The following is a 27,221-nucleotide window of genomic DNA, read 5'->3' as shown; positions in this document are numbered from 1 at the left end:
CTGCTGCTTCAGATCTTTATTTAGAGCCTCCAGTATGTTTTGTGTGTGATTATGTGTTTGGTTTGCTGTCGTGGTAGGTCTATGTGAGACTGGAATTGTAGTGAGTATGGTTTCCTTCTCCTCCTGACTGGTTATGCCAGTACTGAGTTGAGAGAGCTTAGCCTCCAGTTTGGCTATATGGTTGCATCTCTCACATGTGTTGGAATTTGTTGGGAGGAGGAAAGGGTTGTCTGTGTACATGAGGCAGTTGTAACATTGCCTCAAGATTCCCAGATTCACCAGCTGGACTGGAGAGGAGATTGACAACTGACCTTTGGACATGCTAGAATAATATTGGGAATTCCTTAATAATTGAAAACCAGGGCCAGTGGGGAGTGAGGGTGTAGTGCTTTTAATTTTTAGTGCTGACTTATATAATTGCTTTAGTGAGCAAGTGCCAGGTAACTTAAGTGCAATGTGTTACAGGTAACTTAAATGCAAAACGACAAACAGTAACTTTCTTTCAAGTGAAACAAGGAAATAAGTACAGTAAGCAATGCAGATATCACTAGTGAGCCACAGAAGCTGAGAAGATTAGGTGGAATTACCAGGGAAATAACAAGCAAATAAACAACAAGCATATAAACAAAGCTATATTCAGCAGGCCTGGATCTAGTCTATGCTACAGCAAACAAGGTGTACCAATTTCAGTAAGATACAGTTCAAATATTCAGGCACTATAAACCTTTAACCAGAAATTCCCAGCTCAGAAGGGCAGAGTCCAGCCTCTTCTCCCACAAGAGTGCAGACCACAAACCTTCTTAATGTAAAATAACTGGCCTGAAGCCCAAGTGCCTAAACCAGAACTAATACACTTTAAGAATAACAGACACTGGGCTCTCAATCAGCAGTTCCCAACTTAGAAGGATGAAAGCTACCTGTCCTGCCACCACAGTGCATGCCACAAACCTTCCTAATGTAAAACAACTGGTCTGAAGCCCAAGTGCTTAATCCAAAAGACTTAGAATGACAGCTAAACTTTAATCAAGTTACTACCAAGCAGTAATAAATACAAATGAATACTTTAGAGAATGCCTGGATTAGTGCTCAAGTTACACAAACAAAGCTAGATCCAGCAGGCCCGATTCCAGTCTATGCCACAGCAAACAAGGCACCAACTTCAGTAAGAAGCAGTTCAGATATGCATGCACTATAAGCCTTCAATCAGAAATTCCCAGCTCAGAAGGGCAGAGTCCAGCCTCTCCTCCCACAAGAGTGCAGACCACGAACCCTCTTAATGTAAAATAACTGGCCTGAAAGCCTAAGTGCTTAAACCAGAATTAATACACTTTTAGAATAACAGACACTGAGCCCTCAATCAGCAGTTCCCAACCTAGAAGGATGTAAGCTACCTGTTCTGCCACTACAGTGCAGACCACAAACCCTCTCAGTGCAAAACAACTGGTCCGAAGCCCAAGTGTTTAAACCAGAAGGCCTAGAATGAGTTACACCAAGCAGTAATAAATACAATTGAGTACTTTTAAGATGATGCAAAAGTAAAAAAAAAGTAGGTAGAAACACAAGTACAGTAAAAGCAGATTAAATTTTTTTTTTTTTTTTTTCATTCGAGGGACTCCTTAAAATGGAGAATACCGATATCGGTGCAGTAACTGAGACCCGGTTCAAGGCTTCAGAGAGCACCCCTGCATTACCAGGCTATAATTCATACCACAGCTTTTGGCCATATAACCTGGACCAGAACACTAAAGGGGGAGGTGTGTCCATATTCATTAAAGATATCCACACCTCCAGGCTAGTTGCTCAGCATAATGCATCCGATATTATCCATGTGCAACTAACTCTGAGCAAAACTGCAATGCAAATTGTAGCTTGCTACAGATCCCCCACCATGCCCCAGGATTCCCAATCTTTTCTTGAGATACTGAAAAATATTAGGGTTCAACCAAACACCCTAATAATGGGCAATTTCAACTACCCCAACATTAACTGGGAAAACTATTCATGTACCAACTCCTTTGCTCAATGCTTTCTGGAATTCATAAATTCCAACGCCCTGGATCAACTTATCCACATCCCCACCAGAGGCAACAATGTCCTATGCCTAACCATTACCAACATGAGTAACCAATGTTCCACACATGAGGTCAACTCCTTATTGTTCAGATCCCACCATAAGCTAATCACCCTAGATATCCACATCCCGCCCCCACCCCCCATTAAGGAAACCACCATAAAAAAATTCTCCAAAGCCAACTTCATATTTCTTAAGACAGAAGTGGTGAACTTCATGACACCCATGCAGATGAACAATACAGTGACGACTGCTGAATCCTATGCAAATGCACTCTATAAGCACTTACACGAGTGCATGGATCGTGCTATCCCTAACTAACCAAGACTCTGTCCTCCAAAAAAAGGAAGCCAATCTGGTGATCCCCTGCCATAAACAAACTCTACAACAGAAGGAAGAAACTGTTGCAACAGAGATTAAAATCCCATGAGTTGAGGAGCTCCCTGGTCAGCCTCAGTAAGAAGCTGAGATCCCTTATAAGATCCTCCAAAGCTAGCTATGAAAACAAAATCACCACTGATTCTAAGGACAACCACAAAGCATTCTATAGCTATGTCAAGAATCTCAATGGCAACACCCAGATCTGCTCTGAGTTACAGCACAATGGCATGAAAATTACAGAACCGACTGATATTGCCAACATTCTGGCAGATAGGTTCAGTGCTAACTGTACCCCCTCTCTCATCCCTTAAAAGGCCCATAGCTATAGTGGAAGAATGCAGAGTCCCTATAATCACAACTACACAGGTAAAAGCTGCACTCTCTAAAGCCAAGAACACAGCTTTCATGGGACCGGACAACATAACAGGCTGTGTTTTACATGAACTTCAGAATGAACTGGCTCCCCACCTAAGTACCATGTTCAATCATAGCCTCATGTTAGGCTTTGTTATCCCACTCCACAAGGGTAGAGCCACCTCAGACCCCAGGAGCTATCGCCTATTAGCCTGATGAGCCTGGTCTGCAAGGTCACAGAATGTATCATCATGGAACTCATAAACAAAGATATTGGTACTCTCCAAACTCTGGACCCCATCCAGTTCGGGTTTACGAAAGGCAGAGCATGTCTCCAGAACCTGATTGATTTCTTTGAAGCAGTCACCAAAGCTGTAGACGAGGGTAAGGTTGTTCACACAGCCTAGCTTGACCTCGCCAAGGCTTTCGACACCATCCCCCATTCTAGAATTATAGATAAACTCACTAAACTAGGTGTAAATCTCTACGTCACAAGATGGGTTGCCATCTGGCTCACTGACAGAACCCACACTGTAAAAGTTGCAGACTCCAAATCCGACTTTAAACCATTGACAAGTGGAGTACCACAGGGTTCAGTCCTGCGTCCTCTGCTGTTTGGGATCTACTTCTATTAAGTATAGGCTAACACAGAAGGTCTCTGGCTAATGAAGTTCGCAGATGACTACAAACTAGGAGCCATAATCGAGTCCCCAAACAATGTGGACATCCTACAGAATGGCCTCACTGAGACAGTTGCCTGGTGTCAGAGCCATGGCATCAAGCTTAATGCCAAAAAGGGCATTGTTGTCCCCTTTGGTAAAAACTCTATACCCATGAACTGCCACATAGGTGGCAGTTTACTTAACACCAAAAGTGTAATAAGAGACCTTGAGACCAGGTGGAATGTAGTCTCTCCTTTGATAATCACATCACTATAGTGGTCAGGTAATCCTTCTACATGGCATACCTCATCACGAAAGGGTTCTCATCCAGGAAAAAAGAGGTCATTGTCCCCCTCTACTTGTCACTCATTAGACCTATTATAGAGTACCACACCCCTTTTGGAATGTACCTCACAAGACATCTACAACAGCTGGAAAGGCCGTAGAAGTACCTCACAAAGAGGATTACCATCCTCAAACAGATGCACTACGCTGACCATCTCAAAAAACTCCAGCTTTACTCCATAGCATATCGCCTACTCTGAGGTGATCTCTGCCCAACATACAAAGTTATGTCAAACCCAGAGAAGTTGGACATGCTCCACCTAAAGAAATCCCAATCACTCCGAGCTACACTCTCTAGGGACCTAAACCTTGTCATGACATTAAACAGAACATGCTGGAGGGATCGATTCCTGTCCCAGAGACTTCCCATACTCTGGAACAGACTACCTATCTATGTCAAGCAAAGCTCCTCATTAACACTCTTCAAGAAAAATCTTGATGAGTGGATAGGAAATAGGAATTTCACCCCGGGGATCACTTCTGTGTCTCTGCTCGACAGGGGCACAGAAAAATAACTTTCTTGGGTGGCGAAACCTTGTTGGCTAGGCTTACTTAGGACCTTGGGCCGATAGCCTAGTACCTACCTATGAACCTATGTACTGCTACAGTACATGTAAAAACTTCCAGTTAGTTAAAAATCAACTTTGACATAGTCACCTCTCAGGTCCTACACTACATTTATTCACCTACTGATGAGTTTTGTATGCCTGTATATTTTAGCATTTTGCTGCACTGCTATGGCTTCCTGTTAGTTAAAATCGTATCTAAGGTATGCTTGCTATCTTTTTATTTCTTAACACCAAAAGTGTAATAAGAGACCTTGAGACCAGGTGGAATGTAGTCTCTCCTTTGATAATCACATCACCATAGTGGTCAGGTAATCCTTCTACATGGCATACCTCATCACAAAAGGGTTCTATCTGATTGTCTGTAAGGCATTTAATAGCCCAGACATAATTACCATTTCTTCTCAGTTTCTCAAAATAAGTTGCTGTTAATTAATAAAAATATTATTAAAAATTAAATGACATTATTATTTTCCAAAATCCTTTCACAATGAGCAATCAGAAAGTCTTTCAGCTTAATAGTTTATAGGAAGAAGAGAGCATATTCTTCTGGCTTGGTATATAATCTTAAATTATCTCCTCACTTTATTTTGTAGCTTGTATTATTTTAGAAATTATCTTCATATTCCAGTATAAAAGCAGAGTTGTGTTAAGTCATATATAAGAAAGTATTATCTGACAAATAATTACATAGACAAACTAAATATAAAATTGATATGTTGCAAGAAAATTTTCAATTTTTTTTTTGAACTCGGTAAAGTATTTCAAATTTCAAAACTAATATTCTCGGTTAGTTGGTGATGGGCATGTATACTTCAAAACTATCCATCTTTGTAAGCCAAGGGAATGCATACAAAAAAAAAAACAGTAACTAATTATCTGTTTAACCCATTTCAGAGGTTGGAGATCTATGACAAAACCCGCATTCACAGATATGCTAACTCCCACCTGACCTACACATCTATGAGCAGTTTTGAAAATCACCAAAACAGTACAGCATGTCTTTTGGATGTAGAAGAATATCAGAGTACCTGGTATAAAAATATGGAGACATAAGGAGGACATGAAGACTCTGCACAAATGGTACCCCAGATGAGAACCAAACTGTAGACTCAAGTGTAGTTTGGCAGCAATGTTAACCACTGTACTATCTTTAACTGTACTATCCTTAAAAAAGTGTGTGTGTGTGTGTGTGTGTGTGTGTGTGTGTGTGTGTGTGTGTGTGTGTGTGTGTGTGTGTGTGTGTGTGTGTGTGTGCGTGTGTGTGTGTGTGTGTGTGTGTGTGTGTGTGTGTGTATCTGGTGAGCTGTACATGGACAACCCATACAATATAGAGCAAACATTCACCTTTTCCGTTTGAAGAAAAGAGATTGTATTATACTAGCAATAATGTTAGCCTTTTTAACTGCAGTTGTAAGAATTTAGACATATTTAGTTAGCATCTGCATAGTAAATGCAGGGACTCACATCTGCTAAGTGCTCTGGTTTTGTACACATCTGAGCATTGTGTTTTGAAAATGGTACTTTCTTTTACCTGAGAAAGGATAAAAGATAAATATGTGATTTTGCTGTGAAACTGCGGTTTTTTCCATTTTCTCTGAGTAATGATGACCTCAGAGAAGTTTAATATTTGTATATTCTCTAAGTAATGTTGACCTCAGAGGTGATTATATTAAGTAGCAGGAGGGTGCGAGAGGATCCCCACCCCCAAATAAAGTTTGTTCAAATATCATTTGCAACCTTCTGAGCATAATTTTTTGCACTTGAACTTGTGAATTTGATATTTTTATGGGCACTTAAATCTTAAGACACATAAACATGGCTTATATACTTCTACTTCTGAAGTCGCTCTATACCACTTACAAATATATATCTAAAACACAAACAGCAATACATGCTACTATGGTTTTAGGTCATATTTTCAGAACTGCCTCTTGTGAAGAGTATGAAGTTCATTGATTCTTGGTTTGTTTATTGCTTGCTTATTTATTAATTAATTTATTTATTTTACTTTCTTAAAAGAGTAAGTAAATTGGTCCCAGATCATTTTCAGCCCTGACCAAGCAGTAACAACTTTTGAAAGCAAAACTTCTAAAGTGGATTACCTTCTGAATTATATTTCAAACCAAAATTTACATTTGCATTCAGGTTACTTTCTGAAATTTCTTTTTATACTGAGCTCATTAGAGATCTGCTTCAAACAGAATACAGGAGATCATTTAAAGCTAATTTTCACTTTAACAAGACATATTTCATGACATTTTGATTTATCTTTAACAACTCTTCTCTACAATAGTTTTTTTCCTACATTACCACTTCCATTCCTAAAGGCTTGATTAAACTGACAGTCTAAATTAATATTAAATAAAATAAAAAGTTTTATGTTATATGTGTTCTCCTGTATTTGTCTAGGTACTAAACCCTCTATACTCTGATTTGATTGTCATGTTGAGTTTGTACAGTGTCTCATCAGTCTGTTGTCATGTGGAGCTTTTCTCCACAGGCTTCCACTGAAAAGCGATTCTCACTCCCATTTGGACTGTCCCTATCAACAAATGCAAAATAATAAAATAACTACATCCATTTATCTACCTGTTTCACTCCACAGATATTGCTTTAAGTACATGGCAAATACACAGATAAACATATAGGTATATATAAGAAATACACACACACACATATATAGAGAGAGAGAAAGAAAGATGTTTTCATTGATATTTATTTATTTATTTGTTTATTTTTGTTTACTTGGAAACCTGGAAAGTCTGACTGGGATAAAACTCTTTTTCAGCAGAGGTCAGGGAGACTAGTCCCACATTTAACACCAGTTTTCAGGTTTGAGATATATATATATATATATATATATATATATATATATATATATATATATATATAAGAGAGAGAGATATAAAATACAGTTACATGATATCAGAAGAAATACAGAATATAGGGAAGTCTACATACATGACAGAAAAAGCTTTACAATAGCGTGTATATACATCATTTAGAAACAGAGCATGCATATAGCCTGTATAGGTATATACTGTAATGAACATTCATTCGAAATAGACATGGGCTTGTATATATCAAAGGCTAGAGCCATATAGCATTATAAAAGATAGTTATTTAATTCAGTAACTGTGGTGCAACATTGATCACAAATAAGTTTCAGTCTCAGCACAGGAAAGTCTTACTAGTACTGCAGAAGATTACAAAAATACCAAAGTATTTTGATTTCAATTCATACTTAAAATAACAAAGTAAATATTGGAAATAAAGAACGATGAATACTCAATATAGAGCATTCATGTAAACTCCAGACAAGATATATCTACAGTAATGTACAACTGAGTCACAGGTTTTGTGTGAGCGTGAGGAAGGTAATAGTTTGTGCGAAGAGGAGAGGAGTGATAGTGCTGGCATAAGCTTACACCATCGCTACCCCCTGTTATATACCAACTCTGTGATCATGACAGAGTGGGGGAAGGGCAAATTCCCCAATCCTCACTGTACTGCAGTCTCACAGAAAAAACTGTATGTATCATCAGCTTGTTTTCAATCAGCTGTACCAGATTTTCTTTCTGTTCAACAATTTGAATTGTCGACCAGCTGTCTGCAACCCATATGTATATAATGTGTGTGTGTGTTTGTCTCTCTGTATGTGTGTGCATATGCATCTGTAACTATCTATGACTATATGTGTGTATGTATATCATTTCACTTTGTTGACAAAGTATTTTTTGTCATTGACAATACTCAAGTACTGAATTTATCAAACATAAGAGTGTTGAGTGTTCTGTGTGTTTAGGGTATGTGCTTTAATTTACCATAAGTGTATGTGCTTTAATGCTGAAACCTTCAGATATACTGAAAGTTTTAGGATTAGGGATGGTAGCGTGTATGCAAGTGTTTACTGGTTAGGTAGTTTTAGTTTTGGTATGTGTGTATGTATAGGAAGTGTACCTGAGTGTCTTGTATAGTGGTTATGTTAGAGAAGCGTTTCTTTGCAAGTTAATGTACAAGGCTTGGGTTAGGGAAAGGGGGTGGGACACATGAATAAAGTGATGCAGAGATGAACGAAACATGACAGAAAGGGATGTTTGTTTGTGTGAGGTTCAAAGGGGAACAGGGGAATAAATACAATAAAAACATTCTGAGAGAAGACTTAGAAAGTGCAGTAATTCCTGCCTTGGCAACCTATTAGAAGTGTCAGCTCAACAGGTAACACCTTTGCCTTTGGTACTGGCAGAGCAGAATGTTGTGGGCTCTATTCTTGCAGCAGATCTTTGGATTATTTTTGTTTTCCTATACTGACACTGCAGTGCAGCATAAGTGGGGTACTGCACTCCTGAGTGTGTCATCCTTTACATGACATACTAAACCAAGGTCTCATCTGCCTAAGTTGGTGGTAGCTCAAGTCAATGTAAATGATTCCATGGTACTTATTGAAAAAAAGTAGGGGAAGTTTCCTGGTGCTGTTAGACTGAGGGTTTTCACTGTATTCTTATTTGAGTTCACTATAGTACATTAAGGCAGAATAATAGACCTGAAAATATAGAGTCAGAATTGCGTTTTCATGTATGCATTCAGTTTCAGGGAAAGGCAGTTCAGTAGAAAGGAATAGATAATTTTCCTGGCTAAGCATGAGATGTGCAGAAATGAAAGTTCTCAGGGAGACCTACAGAATGTTCTTTTCGCAAGGGAAATATATGTGTACGTGCAATAGAATGCTAGATAAAGAAAAGACTGTGAGGCACATGTAAGACAAGGCTTGGAAACCAAGGATAAAGAGGAGTGTAAAATGTTACAGAATTTTGGTATTATGATATACTTCAGACATGGTCAGTTGAGTCAGTTAAGTTAGTTTTTGGACTTATATACAAAAGGTCTTTACAGTACAGACACTTGAGCCTGAGTACAAAAGTGATGTCAAATATCCATACTATGCAGGAGTGAAATACTGTTTCACTTGATATTATTCAGGAGAATCAGAATATACATGCAGAAACTTTGGATATTTATCAGCACTGTTACTGTTATCCAGCATTCCAGAATTTCTACAGACTGTTATTGTTTATCAGCATTGTTACTGGAGACAGTATTTGTATATTGCTAACATCTAATAAAGGATTCTTAACCAAACTACAGTGTGTGCAGAATTTATTCTCAAAAGTACAAAATGATTTGGCCCATAAAGGGGAGACTGGCACCTGTTCAGCACTAGTTTGGGTAATTAACAGATAAAAACTTTCATTCCGGTCCCATTTTAGTTGTTTCCAATTAACTCCAGTATACTACAGTCTTATCAGTTCTTTCAGACGCCATAACCACATTTCCCCTAGTCAGTATGAATACCATCTCGGGTCTCTTCTGAAAAGAGGAACTAACCTGGTTAATAAAGAGTAAATAAATAAATGAATGTTTTAGACCCAGCATTTTGAGTCCCAGAAATATGTACAATTAATTGCACTCTTCTTCAAATAACAAACTTAGTGTTAGGCATTAAACGTATTTTTTTTGAAGGAGGCATGACCTTCAGACACCCCCTGATGTGAGGTGCTACACACCCCTCACTGAAGATACTTATACATACTTACCCCAAGAACACTGTACCCCAAAGAAGAAGAAATTCTCAGAGATGCAGCAATTTTGGAAATAATACATATATTCCTCTTATCACACTGATGTTTTCTCAGCTCAAAGCATCACTTTTATAGTCCTCAAACATAGAACAGGAAAAATTCAGTTTGCTGTTGCAATGTCAAAGTGGACTTGGTTGAATGATGGTATCATCTACCCACATCCATGAAAGTGATAATGTCGAATTACAACATTGTCAAAATACGTCTCAAACTCGACCTCGGAACAGGTGCTAACATGGGTCAAGATAGGGGCAAGATTTGTACTTCGACAATGTTGGGTTCAACATTGTCACCATCCACCCTTCAGAATCCACTTCAACATTGTGATTGTAAACCAAAACGTCCTGTGCCCTTAAACATACAGACCCACGCAAAACTGTGAGCTAAGACAATGTTAAAGTGAATAAATATTAAAGCAGTATAAGGGAAAAGGGCACTTATCTTAGATGAAACCAATCCATAAGTGAAGGAGAAAGATGTGAAACAGATACTGTTGTTTAGATAATATCAAAGGACTAAGGTCATGTGTAAGTGGGTCTATCTTTACTGATAATCTTATAGAGAACTAGAATATGCATAATGTCTGGATAGAGGCTTGTAGAACAGTTTAGTTTATAAGGAAGGCCGGAATAGGCAATTAGGGAATTAAGTTTGTAACTGCCTTATAATGGCTAGATATATGCCCACTTCTTTGTTCAGTCAATAATGTGAAGAGTGAGCAGAGGAGAGATAAAAATAGATCATTATAATGAAGTCCAATAGGTTTCCAGCCTTAGGGGATAAGATGTCTCCCACACTTAAGGAAGAACTTTAAACCATGTGGAAAACTGATACTTCTTTAGCATTAAATAAAATTGCTGGCTAATCCTCTTTAAAACAAAAACAAAAAAAATAATCATGAACTGTAGCCAATCTCAGTTGAGATTTCAAAGTAAACAAACACTTGTTACCTGGATGGGGTGAGCAAGATGGCTAACTAAGAGCAGCAACTGTTAAATGCTCTATGACTGAGAACTTTTTTCTGACAGAAAATATAATAAAAAAAATACAAAATGGAGATACTTGAGAGCTATTTATTAGCAAATAGTAAGAGAAAATATGTATAGCTTTGAGATCTTCAAAAGCTGTAATTTTCTTGTCAGAATTTCAACTGTTTGGTTAAAAGAGAAGAGACTTCAACATAAGCTACTCAGAAATGGTACTCAGGATTCTTCTGTTAAATAAGACACCCAGTCATTAATATTTAGCATGTAGGATGTATTACTTAAAATGGACAAGCTGGATATACACATACACATGCACACACACAAAATAGAAAGTTTCAAAGAGCAGTCCAGGAAGAATTTGGAACACTGAGAAATTCTTAGGAAACAACAAACTGCACAAATCAGCACTATGGAAGAAGCTTTAAATTATCACAAAGAGAGAATAACTGAAGGTGAGTCTCAGACTGAATTCCTTTTAAAACAAAATAACTGGTTCATAGATAAGGTTGGTGATTTGTAAAACAGACTGAGACAAAATAACATCAGAATATAAGATATACCTGTAAACTATGAGAGAGATAATATAATAAACTTACCAACCTAGCTACATAAAACATTATATCTAAATAAGACTTTCTTTTGGAACTGAAAGAGTACATAGATCCCTGAGAGCACATTCAAAGAAAGGAAATTCACCACCACATTTAATTATAGTAAAGTTTATGTCTAGCTTGGAAAAAGATGAAATATGAAAAAATGGCATGGTCTAGCCCACCTATTAAAATAGGGAAACATGTAGTCAGATTCGACAATGATTATTCCAGTAACATAATAAGTAAAAGAAAATCCTGCTTACCACTGATAAAAGAACTTAAAAAGAACAATACTGAGGCCACTTTGGTGTTTTCTGTAAAGATCAAATTATTTAATTCTGAAAGAACTAAAATATTTGACACACTGGATGAGGCATTTACTTTTGTTAACAAAAATAAAATCCTTAATAATACTGAAGAAATTGATTTTAACACTGCATCCCTCAAGGGGCAGTGTGTGAGCTGGATTCCTGGAAAACTACTTCTAAAATTTAAAAAAAAAGCTTAAAACAGTTGACTTTTATTCTCTGATTGCAGGACATTTATTTTCTGAAACAATAGATTTATCCTTTAAGTAAAAGATATGTATAGGACTTTAAGCTTGAGAACATATGTTAGTATTCATTTATATTTTAAGCTTAAGCATTTTACATGATAAGGAATATAAATAGTTTTACTATATTTGCATTAAAAGACTTAATATATTTAATTTAAACTAAACTTATAAATGTATTTCTAAACATTAAGCACAAACATCATGTAAGAAAATGTCATTAAATCATAAGCAATAAAACTGGTAATTTTATTACTATATAAGTTAAGAATAGTATTTGTTTGAACTTTGCTTAATATGTGCATTGCTAGGTTAACCAAATGTCAATATGTTAATTAGAAGTATTAAAGTACTGGTAATTTTGTTTTCTTTGTTCTTGTGTAACACATTCCTTTCACAGGTTACTTATGAAGCAATTAACACTTAAAAAAACTGTAGAAAAAAATGAATGTTTCTGTGTGAAAATGCTCAGTTTTTATTGCTTTACTTCCTGTCTGCTTCTCAAGCTATGTTGATAAAAATCTGGGTCCTAGAATAGTTCAGAGTCCATCACTGATATCTGTGAAAACAGGCAATGCCTTAATTATGCCCATTATGACAAGGAGAAAATATTTGAACTTCTTTTCAAGTATATATGTGAGAAATCTACTCAAAATAATATATATTTTTAAAAATACATATTTAGAAGTGAAGAATTGGTAAAACAAAAGCTTTAGTAATGTTCTATATTGAGCTGCTGCTGACATGTCATTTGTTTACATTTTGCTGAATGTTAATAGTTTATGCTGTAGTATTATTAACTCTTAACTGTACATATTAATGGGAAGGAGTAAAGTTAGAGGTCTGTTACTAATTAGAACAGTTTAGAATAATTAAGAAGAATGAGAAACTTAAATAGGAAATTTGCAGCAGTTGTGTGTTGTGAGTTGTCAATCTCACATGCTGTAATTAAATACTAATGACAGGACATGAAGCTTAGACCATGATAGCATGTCCTAATGGCTAAAACACACATTCAAATTAAGCATTATTTTATACATAGTCAAGATTGCTTATAATACTAGAATGAATAAGAGTGAATATATTATGAATAATATGCAATGAAACATCTACTATATAATATTAATAAGGAACAGCATAAGTAAGTTAAGAAATATATACACACATTGTAATCTGTAATAGACAGTTGACGGTTAAATAGCTCTTTGATGGGAAATTTTAGAAATGCAAGTTATATAAAATAAGGTAGAATATCAGTGGACAAGTAAGACCTGCATATGGCAGAAATGGGGATGTATAAGATCTCCTATAATTTGCATATAAAATCACATAAAAATATTTGTAAAGATCTTAAAACCTGAAATTTGAAATTTGGTCATATGAACTTTGAAGCTTTTTGTATATTGTATGCTATTAGATTCACTAAGACTACCTGAAACAACTGATTTCATAAGTCAAAGCTGAAATTTGATCGTTATATTTCTGAATCAGTGCATTCATTTTGATAGAAAGTAACATAGATTTTTCAAAATGTTTGAATTAAGCACACTATAACTTTTCAATACAATATAGGCTGCATTGTTTTTATTCAGTAGAAACAGAAAGACATTTTCATTGACCTTAGTAATGTTTTTTGTTAATTAATTTAATAAGCTAAAGAATGTTTTTAAATAGTTTAGTATTTATCATATTAAGAGTGTTACACAACTTAAACATATATACACTTGAACTTTTAAAGTTAATTCAGATCTTTTGTTAGATCTATAAAATATGTATATATCTTTAGCATGCTAAATGTATATATGCATTGATTTTCCTGTTGTATAATAGTTTAGCAAAATAAGATCACCTGTCACCTGTAAGTTTACATATATTTTTTTCTTTTCAGATTCCACTCTATTCTACTTATTTATTTAGAGATTTGGTTAAATAATATTGAATGACTGAATAATTTAGGAATATTTAATAGATAATTATACTGCTATTACATAAATGCATGTATATTACAGAATTTGTCAGATTATTTAATATTTGAGATTAATAGAAGTGGATTACTATACTTTTATGTAGTATTGATATGGATAGTTTTAAATGGCAAAATATATGACTAAATTAGTAGTATCAGCTAAAGTATTAAATGGATGGAGTAGTAATAATAAATTAGTTGATTTAATTGTAAAAGCAGAAGGTTAGTCATTGCTTTCACCTACTATTCTTACGTACATGGTATGCAAACTAGAACTGATAGGATTTATACCTCCATAGATTTACTTAATAAAGTGAATTATTTTAAAACTATTCCATGTCCTTTATCTGATCATAATGCACTAAGTATTAATATATTAATGGATACAAGGAAATGTTAGATTATTTATAGAATCCCAGTATATATGATGAAATTAAAAGAATTTTAAGAGTTACCTTAAAGAACAAATTGAGAATGTTTTTATCTCTGAATGCTGATGGTCAGGTTACTAAAGTCATATTATGGGACTCCTTAAAGGTGCATATTAAAGATAGAATGGAAGGTAGGTTAGTAATAAAATAAAAGAGTGGGATAAAGAGTTGTTAGAAATACAAGATGCAATACATACATATAGTGAGGTTTTTACAAGCAAAGAAATTAGATAATACTGAAGTCATTAAAATAATGATGAAATATCAAAAAATTTCAATGCATAAAGTAGAGTTAGCTGTAGAAAAAATAAAATTGCACAATTATGCAATGAATCCTAAAATCTTCATAGATTAGCTAATAGAAGTAAGATGTTTAGTAAAATGGCACAAATCAATAATATCCAAAATCATCACACTAATAAGCTTACTTCAGACATAGAGGAAATGCTTAATATTTTTAAAAAATTCTATGATGATCTTAATAAAGATAAAAATAATAATAATGATGATTATAAAATTGATAAGTATTTAAAGAAAATGTTACTAATTTTCTTAATGGCCAACAAATATTTCTGTTGAATAAGACTGTTACCCTTATAGAAGTTGAAGAAGCTTTAAAAAAGAGGAAAAATGGTAAAGTTCAAGGGTTAGATAGTTTAAGTATGGAATTACATAGTCTGCTTCCATTAAATATTATAGAATTACTGAACATTGCTTCAGGATAATTCGGAGTAACAAAATAATTCCTCTCACATGGAAATTTTTGGTAATCTCACCTATTCTTAAGCAAGGAAAGGATAATAAGTTAGTCTCCTCATATAGACTTATTTCATTATCAGATGTAGACTATGAAATATTTACTTTCATCTTTGCTATAAGATTAACAGATATAGTAGTTAAATTAATTAATAAAGATCAAACAGGATTTATAGTCAGTAGATAAGATATGATAATATAAAAAGGGTAGTAGCTATCTTACATTTAGCAAAAGGAATGAGCAAAAAAATGGCCCTACTTAGCTTAGATATTGAGAGAGCTTTTGATTCTGTAAATTGGAATATAAAAAAAAAACTTGTATAGAAACTCCAAAGCATATGTTAAAATTGGATCTTACATTTCTCAAGGATTCACTTTAAACAAAGGCACAAAGCAGGGTGCCCCTTGTCCCATATACTATTTCCATTAGTTATTGAACTCTTGGGTAACAGTATAAGAAGCAATTAAAAAATTGATGGATTCTCAATTAATAAGGATTGTCAATCTAAAATACTGATTTTTTTTGTAGATGATATTATTGGTTCCCCATTACAAGACTGAAGACGCAGTCTTTCGAATGTGTCTTGGTCGAACTTAAATGACTGAAACAGCAAAATATCAATGCGGCTTTTAAACAAATTTTTTCCCTGGGAAGGAATTTGCTTGGTCACTTCATTACTTTGCCATTTTCGGCACTGTTGTGCAGTCTCGAAGTTGGTATATTTAAGTAGGGGGGTGTGGGGGGAAGCCCCCCACTTAATGTGATGTTTAAAGTGTTTTATGTTTTATTTATTTTTTTTGTTGGAACAGCGTTTTTTTTCCCTTGGAAAAAAATCCTTGTTCTGACAGTTCAACATTGTAAGCTTTTGCTTACATAGGGTCAATTAATCACCATTTGCTTTTTTAAGCATTCAGTGATCTAATATAGACCCTATTTTACTAGCTAAAGGAGATCTAGATTATTCAATCAAAGAAATAGATGAGGAAATTGAAAAGTTTCAAGAAGTATCACTGCTGAAATTTAATAATACAATTGAAATTTTAGTGTTAAATCAATTACTAGATACTAAGTTTAAAGATAAATATAAACAGAATTGGGAAGGAAAAGAACAAAAATATTTAGGAATAAAAATGTACCAAGCTGTAAGATTATTAATAATAATTTTGAAAAAAATAATTGAAATGTCACTTCTTATTTAAAATGGAATGACTGCTTTTTTACTTTAGAAAATAGGTTAGTACTTATTAAAATTATTGTATTACCCAGGACTGTGGTGGTGGTGCTGCGGTAGCATTGTCGCCTCACAGTAAGACGTTGTCCTGTTCGATTCCCAGCTAGAGCGTCTTCTGTGTGGAGACATGCTTGAATGGGCATACCTTTGTTGAAGGTTGTGCGTCAGGGCCGGCAACTCGGCACGTAAAAAATCTACTGCTAATCATTAGCGGACCGGAGTTCCGCTGTGGTGACCCCTAACAGGGAAAAGCCGAAAGACACAGCAACAACCCAGGACTTAATGTATGGATCCCCTTCTGAAGCTTCAAACTTCAAAAGGCCAAGACCATAAGAGCAAAGTTTTGAAATTTTAAACATTTTGAATGGAGATCACCATACAGCACAGAACAGGAAATTTACCATTTTCCTCACTGTAGTGCTATCTCAGAGTTGGTATATTTAATTATCATGTGGTGTGGGGGGGATGCAGGGGTCCCCCTGCAAAAACATATGTTTTTTATTTATTTATTTCATTATTGAAGTTTCAAAACTTTGCTCTTCAGGTCTCAGCCATTTGAAGTTTTATTTTTTTCTAACTTTGAGCTTTATAAGTAGACCCATATATATATATATATATATATATATATATATATATATATATATATAGATATTGCATTCACTAGCTTTAATACCTGACCAAAAAAAGCTTTTAAAGAAAATGGAAAAAATGTTAACATCATTCTTATGGTACCCTAAGAAGTGGAGAAGTGCTAATAGAAAGTATATAAGATAGTGGAAGTATGGTGGCATTAGGTTCCCAGATGTATAATTTTATTCCATTGCTGTAGATTATATATTTTGGCTAGACTCAGCTTATACTAGTCAATAGAAAACCATTCAGGAGCAGACTATACTAAATTATTATAAGTTTATAAAATATGATAAATTAGAAATATGTTTAATCTGGTTAATAAAATTTACCTTAGAATGAAATTCATTTCAATCTTTAGACTCTACATATATAAAACCAATTCTTAAAACAGTTAAGAAATATGTTTTTAAAACCCCATAAATATCAAAATAGAATTTTTTGTGGTTTCCCATTGTACAAACCACTCTATTTAAGGAAATGCATAACAATGTATAAAATTAATTTACTAAAATGGAGTGGGTTAGTATTATGGTCTGATTGCTTTGAAAAAGGAAAAGCTAAGTCACCAGAATATTTAATGAAAGCTTATAAATTGGATGAATCTGTTAACCAGTTAATATTATCTGTCAGTAAGAAATTAAATGAATTTGTAAGTAATTACATTGAAAAGGAACAGAACACTTTCCCTAATATATGACTATATGAATGGTATTATCAAAGGTAAACTGACTACAAAGTTATATAAGTTAATTATAAATCATAATAATTTTGATACAAAATTCTGGAACTTTTTAAATAGTAGTGTTTTGAGTAATTCAAGTGATAAGAATAAAACTTTGTTAATTAAATCATTCGAGCTTATTGAAGTTTATACTGGAAAGTTTTTATGTGGATATATTTACACACAATGGTAATTATTCCATATAAAATCTCTTAGTTTAGTAAAATGACTTCTTCAGTTTCTTGAAGATGTAACAATGAAAAAGCTGATTGGGTACAGATGTTTATGAATCGTAAAAAAAATAAAGGTATACTGGGAAGTGATAAGGATGTTTTTAAGGGGTTATGGTTTAATACTTGTTCTTTGACTAGATAAATAATACTAATGAATGCTTCACTTCCTTTGTTTGTAAAAGCCAAACACCAAAGATGCCTTAAGTTTTCTGGCAGTAGCTAGAAAAGTTATTACAAAAATTGGAAATCGAACTCAGTTTCTAAGTTCAAAGAATTTTTAAATTCAACAACAATGCTATGTAAAATTGAAAAAAAATATTAGAATAAGAACTATAAATCATACTAAGACTTTTAGTTTCTGAGATAGCATTGAAATGCTGCTATTGAAATACCAAGACTCTTCATGTGTTAATTGTATAAGATTACCTTGATGATTCAATGTATTCCCGACATTGTATAATAGTGTATGATATTGAATGTCTTCCTTTTTATGTATATGTTATCTGTATGTTAAATGAATAAAACTTTAAAAAAGCACTTATAACTTGTTTAGAAAATGATAGTTCTTAATTGAAAAATAAAAAATATTAAATAAATGAGTCTTTTACCCTTAACAGAGCTTATATTACACAATATTATTATGAACATCCAATTACAATGAGAACTTGATGTAATAAAGGAGTCTGATGATGCTGTATGTTATTTGCTGAGTGGAAAATTAAAAATGTGATGATCAAAAGTATTCTGCATATCACATGTCTCTAATGATGTTTCACAATTCTCCCTGATAAATAGCTTAGAAAATGTATTTTCTAATCATAACACCTAGCAGTTGTGTGTACATAAAACATGTATCATGTGCATTCAGCACAAGAAGAATAGATAAATCAATTTCTTAAGTTGCTGTAGCAGCTTACATTTGTTTTATTCTGCTTCCTGACAGTTGAAGGCGAAAACTCAAAAAGTGCACCTGTTAGTCCAAGTAAATGTAAAACTGAAAATGAAGCAGACAACACTGAGAAAATGACAGATGAACATAATGCACACTTTAAAGGTAATGAAGGATCGTTTTTATCTTCCTTTGTAGTTTATTGTTTTAACCTTCTATGGACTGATCTATGCATACTTAGTTTGACGATCTTCCTTCACATAAGTGAAACCGCACTAATACACCTACACATTTTTTATACATTTTACTTATGCTAATTCAATTTAACAACTCAGTTTATCTGACTCAAAAGTAAACCTATTATAAAACTTTTTTTTTACTTGCTTTCATGAAGTAAACCAATACAGCACAGAGTTACCACTATATTAGTACAAATAATATATGCCAAATTATAGTAACGTCATCTGTTACTAAGACTGAAAAGTTTTGTATTCCTAAACAAGGATATTTTGGTGTAATCTGTGCTACCTGTGATTAATGAAAAGAAACCTGCACATTTCTCTCAGGTGTGATTGCATAAGAATGTTTAGTTAAAATAAGAGAAATGAGAACTGTATCATCTTGTATATTGAAGGCTGAAGACAGTTGGGTGTTTCTGAGGTTTTATAAGAGAAATTGAGGGCTATGTCTTCTTGCTTATGGGGGCTAAAGACATGTCGGCTTATAAGGAGTTTTGTAAGCATTATTCCTGCTAAGAAATATGACTTTAGGTTTATTGATTACATCAGGTTGATGCCAGGAAGTCTGTTAACAATATAGTGCTCTTTAATTCTACCTGTTGTTCTATAAGCATTGTTCAGTGAGTGATTCATAGATATGCTTGAATAAGTACAATTTAATTCTAGGAGGAAAAAGAATGCTTTTTTTTAATAGCAGTCACCCATTCACTCCTTTGGGAGTACTTGTACCCCAGGTAAATCCAGGGATGCTGTGAGGGTTGGAGTGTGTATGTCTGTCTGTAGATGTGTGTGTGTGTGTGTGTGTGTGTGTGTGTGTGTGTGTGTGTGTGTGTGTGTGTGTGTGTGTGTGTGTGTGTGTGTGTGTAGCTAGCTGTAGAGGCATGAGGATCTGTGTGTGTGTGTGTGTGTGTGTGTGTGTGTGTGTGTGTGTGTGTGTGTGTGTGTGTGTGTGTGTGTGTGTGCTGGCATGTGGTTGAGGGTTTTTATGACTGTGAGTGAACATGAGATGGCCTGTTTGTGGATGTGTATGTATGTGTGTGTGTGTGTGTGTGTGTGTGTGTGTGTGTGTGTGTGTGTGTGTGTGCACGCGCGCTGGCATGTGGTTGAGGGTTTTCATGACTGTAAGTGAACATGAGTTGGCCTGTCTGTGGATGTGTGTGTGTGTGTGTGTGTGTGTGTGTGTGTGTGTGTGTGTGTGTGTGTGTGTGTGTGTGTGTGTGTGTGTGTGTGTGTGTCTGTGTGTGTGAGAGCACCTGTGTAATTGTGTGTAAGTAACTATAGAGGTATGAGGCTGAGTGAATCTGTATCTGTGTGTGCTGGCATGTGGGTGAGTGTTTTCATGAGTGTGAGTGTAATTTGGCCTGTGGATGTGTGTATGTGTCTGTCTATTGGTATATGTGTGCATGTTTGTGTGGGGGAAGATATCTTCAGTAATGCAATACATTGACTGCTAGGGAATTCACTAGTGCTAACAGGTATGACAGTGCAGTGTTTGATTCAGAGCTATGGTTTTGAGCCACTGATTAGGTGTTTCTCATTGGGTTTTGCTATGTCCCTGAATCATTATTTCTCTCCATCACAATGATTTAAAGGTTCAAAAGTTTAAGCCCAGATCCTAAGAAGGACATTTAAGGGGCTTGCTTTAATTCAGACCTTGTTACTTATAATGAATCCCTAAACATATGTCTAATAAAGACTTGAACATTAGTAAACTGTTTGCACACCTAATATCTGCAGGTAGAATATTCCATAGTCTACCAGCCCTATATTGAAAATAGGAAGACATACGTTTTGAATTGGCAGTAGATAAGGGAATTAAATTATTATTCCTAGTATATAAACCATGATTTACAAAACCATGTCCCAAACACCTCATCCTTTGGCACTTCTACCCCAAAATTAAGTCGGCCCTTAATAGCCTATAGGTTATTAAGTTAAGTGATAAGTTTTAAAGTCTCTTTACATGTGATAAGGATTCACATCCAGCCATATGTTTGGTAAATGTTCTTTGAACTTGCCCAAGCTTACCCAGCTGAGAGTTCCCTAGCACATAAAGAGGAACCACAGTATTCTACCATGGGGCAAATAATGGCATAAAATAACTTAACCAAAACAACCCTATTCATAGAAGGAAAAAGTCCTAAAAATATTCTGTATTAGTACATAACATTTCCTAACACAATTCACATGAGAGTCAAAAGAAAAAGATGAATTAATTGCACCTAAAACTTTAATTTGGTTAACTGAAACAAATTGAGTTAACCAAAGCATATAGATAATAAGTATTAGTAATGCCAAAGTGCACAATTGAACATTTCCTGTTGTTAAATGTCATGCCCTTCTGCTGTACACATGTAGTTAACTTACCAAGATAAATTTGCATACACTGATGATCTACTGTATTAGTTATTATATCTCCAACCTTTAAGTCGACAACAAATTTACTCAAACAGGTTTGTTTACATGTCATACAGTCACTCATAAGCAACCCATACAACAGGGGTCCAAAAACTGACCCCTAGTGAACATCACATTTAATAGACACATATTTTTGAAAATTTGTTCTTAATCTTAACTCTGCTTTCTGAAGTACTAGCCAGTTTATAACCCATCTCTTTATAACAACATTCGTATCTGTCCTACTCAGTCGGACAGTAGTTTCAATGTAAACAGAATGTGGAATTGAGTCAAAGGCCTTAGCCAGATCCAAATAAACCACATGTATAGCTAGGCCTTAATCTAACACATTTATCACATGTTTATAGAAATTCACCAAATTAGATAAACTCTCTATTCCAGGTGTGAATTCATGTTGATATATATCCCTAAAATAACTAAAAATATTCTTAAATGTTAGCCTAGTGCCCTCTCAAAAACTTCCCCTGGATACATATCAAGCTTACTGGTCTATTATCACCAATAGTATAACCAGGGCAATTATTGCATAATGAAGCAAAAATGTCCTCCTTCCAAATTTCTTTGAATGAAACCTTCAGTTAAAGATTTCTGAAACAAATAAAGCAAAGAAAGATACAAACAGTCACTTATACCTCTGAAAAAGTAGCAATTCAATCCATCTGGCCAAGATGCTGAGTTTGTTTTAATGCAATCTAAAGTTAGTTTTATATGCTTTACCATTAATGGAGGACAGCCACCTGCTAAATTTGGTGGAAAATACAAGTCTTTACCATTTACAGAAGTTCAACCAAAAAACATCAACAAACAAATTGGCCAAAATCTTGGGGTCAGTTTTATACCCAGAACCTTCTCTTAGTACCAGACTTGCAGCATCATCAAAACCATAGCCTCTTAGGTGTTCAGACTGAACCCTTGTTATTATCCAATACACTGGAAGCCAACTTTGTTTCATAAGCAATCCAATGTTTGTTGACTAGTCATATAAAATAATTCTTAAAGTTGTTATAAGCAGACTTATTTGTCAGTGTTGGATAAGCCCTAAAGTACCTAAATAATTTATCTTATTTCTTCTATATGATTCAAGTTTGCTCCTCTACCAGGGAGATCTAAAGTACTTTCTTCCTGTAGAAATACATATAGGAACAAAACACTCATACTGTCTATTTGACCATAAAAATATCCCAGTTTTCACAAGTAGTTTTACCTTTCATCTCAGAAAACCCAATCCTATTGTAAAATTTCAGTTGTAATGGCTGCAAAATCTGATCTATATAATGTTTTACTTTGCTCCCTTTTATTAATTTTTGTTAAATTAAAATCCATAATTTCAAAAATGATGTACGAATGGTCTGGGTATCCCAACTCTGGGGGTGGGGGAGATGTTCTACAATATTTAGTTTTTAATGTATTAGGGAGCCAGACTACATCCAACCAGTTACAATCTATGAGTATCCCCAAGAGATAATGTTGCTCTGGTTCATATTTTCCAGTTTAGTAGATGATAAGGGTATTGACCAATCAATATTACGAGCATTTAAGTCACTGGCAATTATATCAAAGTTCTTCTCATAGGTTCATAGGTTTATAGATTCATAAGTAAGTACTAGGCTAGCTGCCCTTGTAGGCCATTTTAAGCCTAGCAATGTCCTTTTTTGTGGTCAAAGCAAACTATCCCATTTGGATATACATTGGCCTTATACATCCCATAGTCAGTAATTATATATTAATTACCCCTAATGAGAATAACTGGGATCATACCATAGATAATTTGAAGGGACCCATGCATGAGATAAAGCATTTAATAGCTGTCTCTGTCCATTAGTAGTACAGGGGGTAGTCCTGGGGTCAATGTTCTGTTTCCCATCCATAGATCTAAGCTGTGCTTGAATAAGGACAGGGATGAACTTTGTTTTATGTGGATGGGGAGTCTGTTCCATGGCAGTGGTATTCTCTGTGAGATATACCTTTCCCTCCAAGCCATTCTATTGTGTTGCAGAAAAGGTTTAGATCCTTAGACTATTTCTGATGCCGTTTGATTTGCTGAAGTGCAATAAATCCATCAGTATTGGGTCAGAGGATGCCTTGTATGCCAGACACAAGTCACCTCTTAGCAGTCTGTAGGATACACAGTATAGTGACAGGGCTTTGAGTCGATCCATGTAGGACATGTTGTTTAGGCTTTTGTTTCCTTTTAGTGAAGTATCTTTGTGGGTATTCCACTTGTTCCATGTATCTGGGCAGACACATGCAAACAGGGCATTATATTCAGTGACTGGCCTCATGATGGCTGAGTAAAGTGGGACAATGACATCCCTAGATCTAGACACAATCCCTTTGTTTATAAGCTATGTGATATAAAAGGACTTACTTAAAACAATAGATGCATGTTCATAGGTTCATAGGTTCATACTAGGCTATCTGCCCTAGGGCATTTATAAACCTAGCCAGAGTGCATTTGGCTTTCACCACCCATTTTAAATTAATTTTGCTATGCCCTTTTTCGAGGTTAGTATACTGTGCCTCTGTCTAACAGTGACACAGAAGTGATACCTGGGGTAAACCTACGATCTCCCATCCACTCATCAGGATTCCTCTTGAAGAGAGTCAATGAGGGACTCTGCCTAACCTGGACTGGGATTTTATTCCAGAGTGAAGGGAGCCTCTGGGTTATGAATCTGTCCCTCCAGCATGTCCTATTTATTTCAGTGCTGAGGTTCAAGTCTCTCGAGTGCGTAGCTCGATGGGATTTGGATTTTCTGAGGTGCAGCATGTCCATTAATTCCGGGTTGGACATGGCTTTATACGTCAGGCACAGATCGCCTCTGAGCAGGCGGTATGCCACTGAGTAGAGCTGGAGTTTCTTTAACCGTGCAGCATATGACATCTGTTTGAGCCCTTTGATCCCCTTGGTGAGGTACTTTTGGGGTCTTTCCGGTTACTGCAGGTGTCTGGTAAGGTACATCCCAAAAGGGGCTTTGTACTCAATTATGGACCTGATGAGGGATGAGTAAAGAGGCACAATGACCTCCCCTGATCTAGATGTGAATCACTTCATGATTAGGTGGGCTATATAAAATGTTTTTTCTAACCACTTTGGCCACGTGGTTGTCAAATGAGAGATTGCTATCAACTTGGTTCCCCAGGTCCCTAATTACTTCTTCTGTACTTAATGGATTACCACCTATGTGGTAATTTGTGGGCACTTTGTTTTTGCCAAAGGGGATGACTATACACTTTTTGGCGTTTAGCTTGAGGCCATGGCTCTGGCACCAGTTGTCTGTTTCTATGAGGCCCTTTTGGAGGATGCTTGTGTCGGCTGGAGAGTCGATTATGGCGCCCAGTTTGTAGTCATCTGTGAACTTGGTCAGCCATAGTCCTTCCGTGTTGGCCTGTACCTCCAAGAAATATATACTGAACAAGAGAGGTCCCAGGACTGAGCCTTGTGGGAAGCCACTTGTAACTGGTTTGGAGTCTGACATGGCTCCAGCAATTCTAACCATGTGGGTTCTGTCCTTGAGCCAGTTTACAACCCATCTAGTGACATAGGGGTTTATATTTAAGCTGGTGAGCTTATCTATAATGCCCGAGTGGGGTATTGTATCGAAGGCTTTTGCGAGGTCCAAGTAGGCTGTGTGGACCACCTTCCCCTCGTCAATGGCCTTGGTGACTGTTTCAAAGAAATCAACCAGGTTTAAGAGGCAGGATCTGCCCTTAACAAAGCCAAACTGGGTAGGATCCAGTGTCTGTAGGTCCCCAATATCTTTATTTATGAGGTCCATGATGATCCTTTCCATAGCTTTGCAGACCAAGCTAGTCAGGCTTATGGGCGATAGTTTCCAGGATCCGTTGAGGCACCACCTTTGTGGAGAGGGACCACTGTTGCTGTACGCCACTCTTTGGGTACATATCCTGTAGTAAGGCTGAGATTGAACAGTAGTTTTATGTTTGGGTTTAGCTCTTCTTGGAGTTCATGTAGGACGCAGCCTGGGACACCGTCTGGTCCCATTGATGCTGTGTTTTTTGCTTTGGAGAGGGCAGCTCTTACCTGAGCATCTGAGATGTCAGGGGGGCAGCACTCTGCTGGGATAGATATTTGCCCTTTGGTGGGGAGGGAGAAGTTTGCACTGAACCTGTCAGCTAGGATGTTGGCAATGTCTGTGGGTTCGATGTATTTTTTGTCATTTTGGACTAATTCTGAGCATATCTGGGAATTCCCACCCAGGCTCCTAACATAACTAAAGAAAGCCTTGTGATTATCCTTAGTGTCCTGTGCAATTTTTCTCTCGAAGCTGGCCTTAGACGATTTTATGAGTGCCCATAGTTTTTTGCTAATACTGATCAGAGATGCCTTCCCTTTTTGGGATTTTGCTCTATCATGTAGTAGCTTCCTCCTTTTATTGTATAGTTTGTTTATGGCTGGGGTCCACCAGACGGGACGTCTGCCTTTGGAGGATTGGTTTTATTTGGGATTGCATGATCCATGCATTCCTGAAGGTGTTCATAGAATGCGTTTATAAAGGATTCTGCGGTCTGGGACATATTTTCCACAGGCTCGGGGGCTTTGAAGGATTCCACCTCGATTTTGAGGAGTGTGAAATTTGCTTTAGAGAAGTTTTTCACTGTGGTTTTCTGAGCAGGGGGTGGGGTCGGGATGTGAATATCCAGTGAGATTAGTTTATGGTCTGATCTTACAAGTGAGGGATACACTTCTGGTCTGGAGCATAGAGTCCCCATGTTGGTGATGATCAGGTCCAGTATGTTTTCCCCTCTTGTGGGAGTGGTAACAAGTTGTTCCATAGCATTTGAGTTTATAAATTCTAGGAACCTTTGGGCTAGGGTGTTGGAGCTAGAGTAATGCTCCCAGTCTATGTTTGGGTAGTTGAAGTCACCCAATATAATGGTGTTTGGAGAGACATTCATATTTTCCAGTGTTCTCAGGAAGGTAGAGTGGGGTTCCTGGGTTTGGGAGGGTGGTCTGTAGCAGGCTATAAACTGGAAGGCAGTTTTACCCAATGTTAGTTAAACATGGATAGTCTCTGATGCTTCATGCTGTGTCACCAACCTGGAGGTGTGGGTATCTTTGATGAATATTGATACTCCCCCTCCTTTTGTGGTTCGGTCCAGGTTTTGGGGCCGAAAAGCATGGTATGAGGTATAACCTGGTAGTGCTGGAGTGCTCTCGGGAGCCTTGAACCAGGTTTCTGTTACTGCACAAATATCGATGTTCTCCATGCTAAGGAGAGTTTCGAGTGCATGCATCTTGAGGTTTAGACTTCTGGCGTTGAGTAGCATTACTCTTAGTTTCTTATCCCTTGTGATACCAATGGAGGTGGATTTGTCTTTTGAGCCTTGCCTAAAAAAGGCACTATGGGGGAAGCAAGAGCCTTTGCCAATATCCGAAAGCCCAGGGGTGACAGGTGCAAGACATCCCTAGCGAAGCATCATGGCTTGTCGAGCATGTCATCCCAGGCTGACAGGCATTGGATCCCCTTTGAATGACACCAATACTTAAGCCAGTTGTTGAAATTGATCATCTTGTCTTCATATTGT

General features: G+C 36.1%; 1 protein-coding gene across 1 annotated transcript in view; it reads left to right on the top strand.

Moving 5' to 3' along the window:
* ALK (ALK receptor tyrosine kinase) overlaps window positions 1–27,221 on the top strand; it is a 1,522,063-nt gene that overhangs the window by 459,689 nt on the left and 1,035,153 nt on the right. The window contains exon 3 of the mRNA XM_044058894.1: window positions 19,069–19,179. Coding sequence (XP_043914829.1) covers window positions 19,149–19,179 — 31 coding nt within the window. The 5' untranslated portion in view covers window positions 19,069–19,148. The remainder of the gene's footprint in view (window positions 1–19,068; window positions 19,180–27,221) is intronic.

The sequence above is a fragment of the Protopterus annectens genome, chromosome 1.part2 (genome assembly GCF_019279795.1).
Source record: "Protopterus annectens isolate FY-2018-M chromosome 1.part2, PAN1.0, whole genome shotgun sequence".
NCBI classification, from domain to species: Eukaryota; Metazoa; Chordata; order Ceratodontiformes; family Protopteridae; genus Protopterus; species Protopterus annectens.
This window is presented reverse-complemented; position numbering and strand designations above follow the sequence as displayed.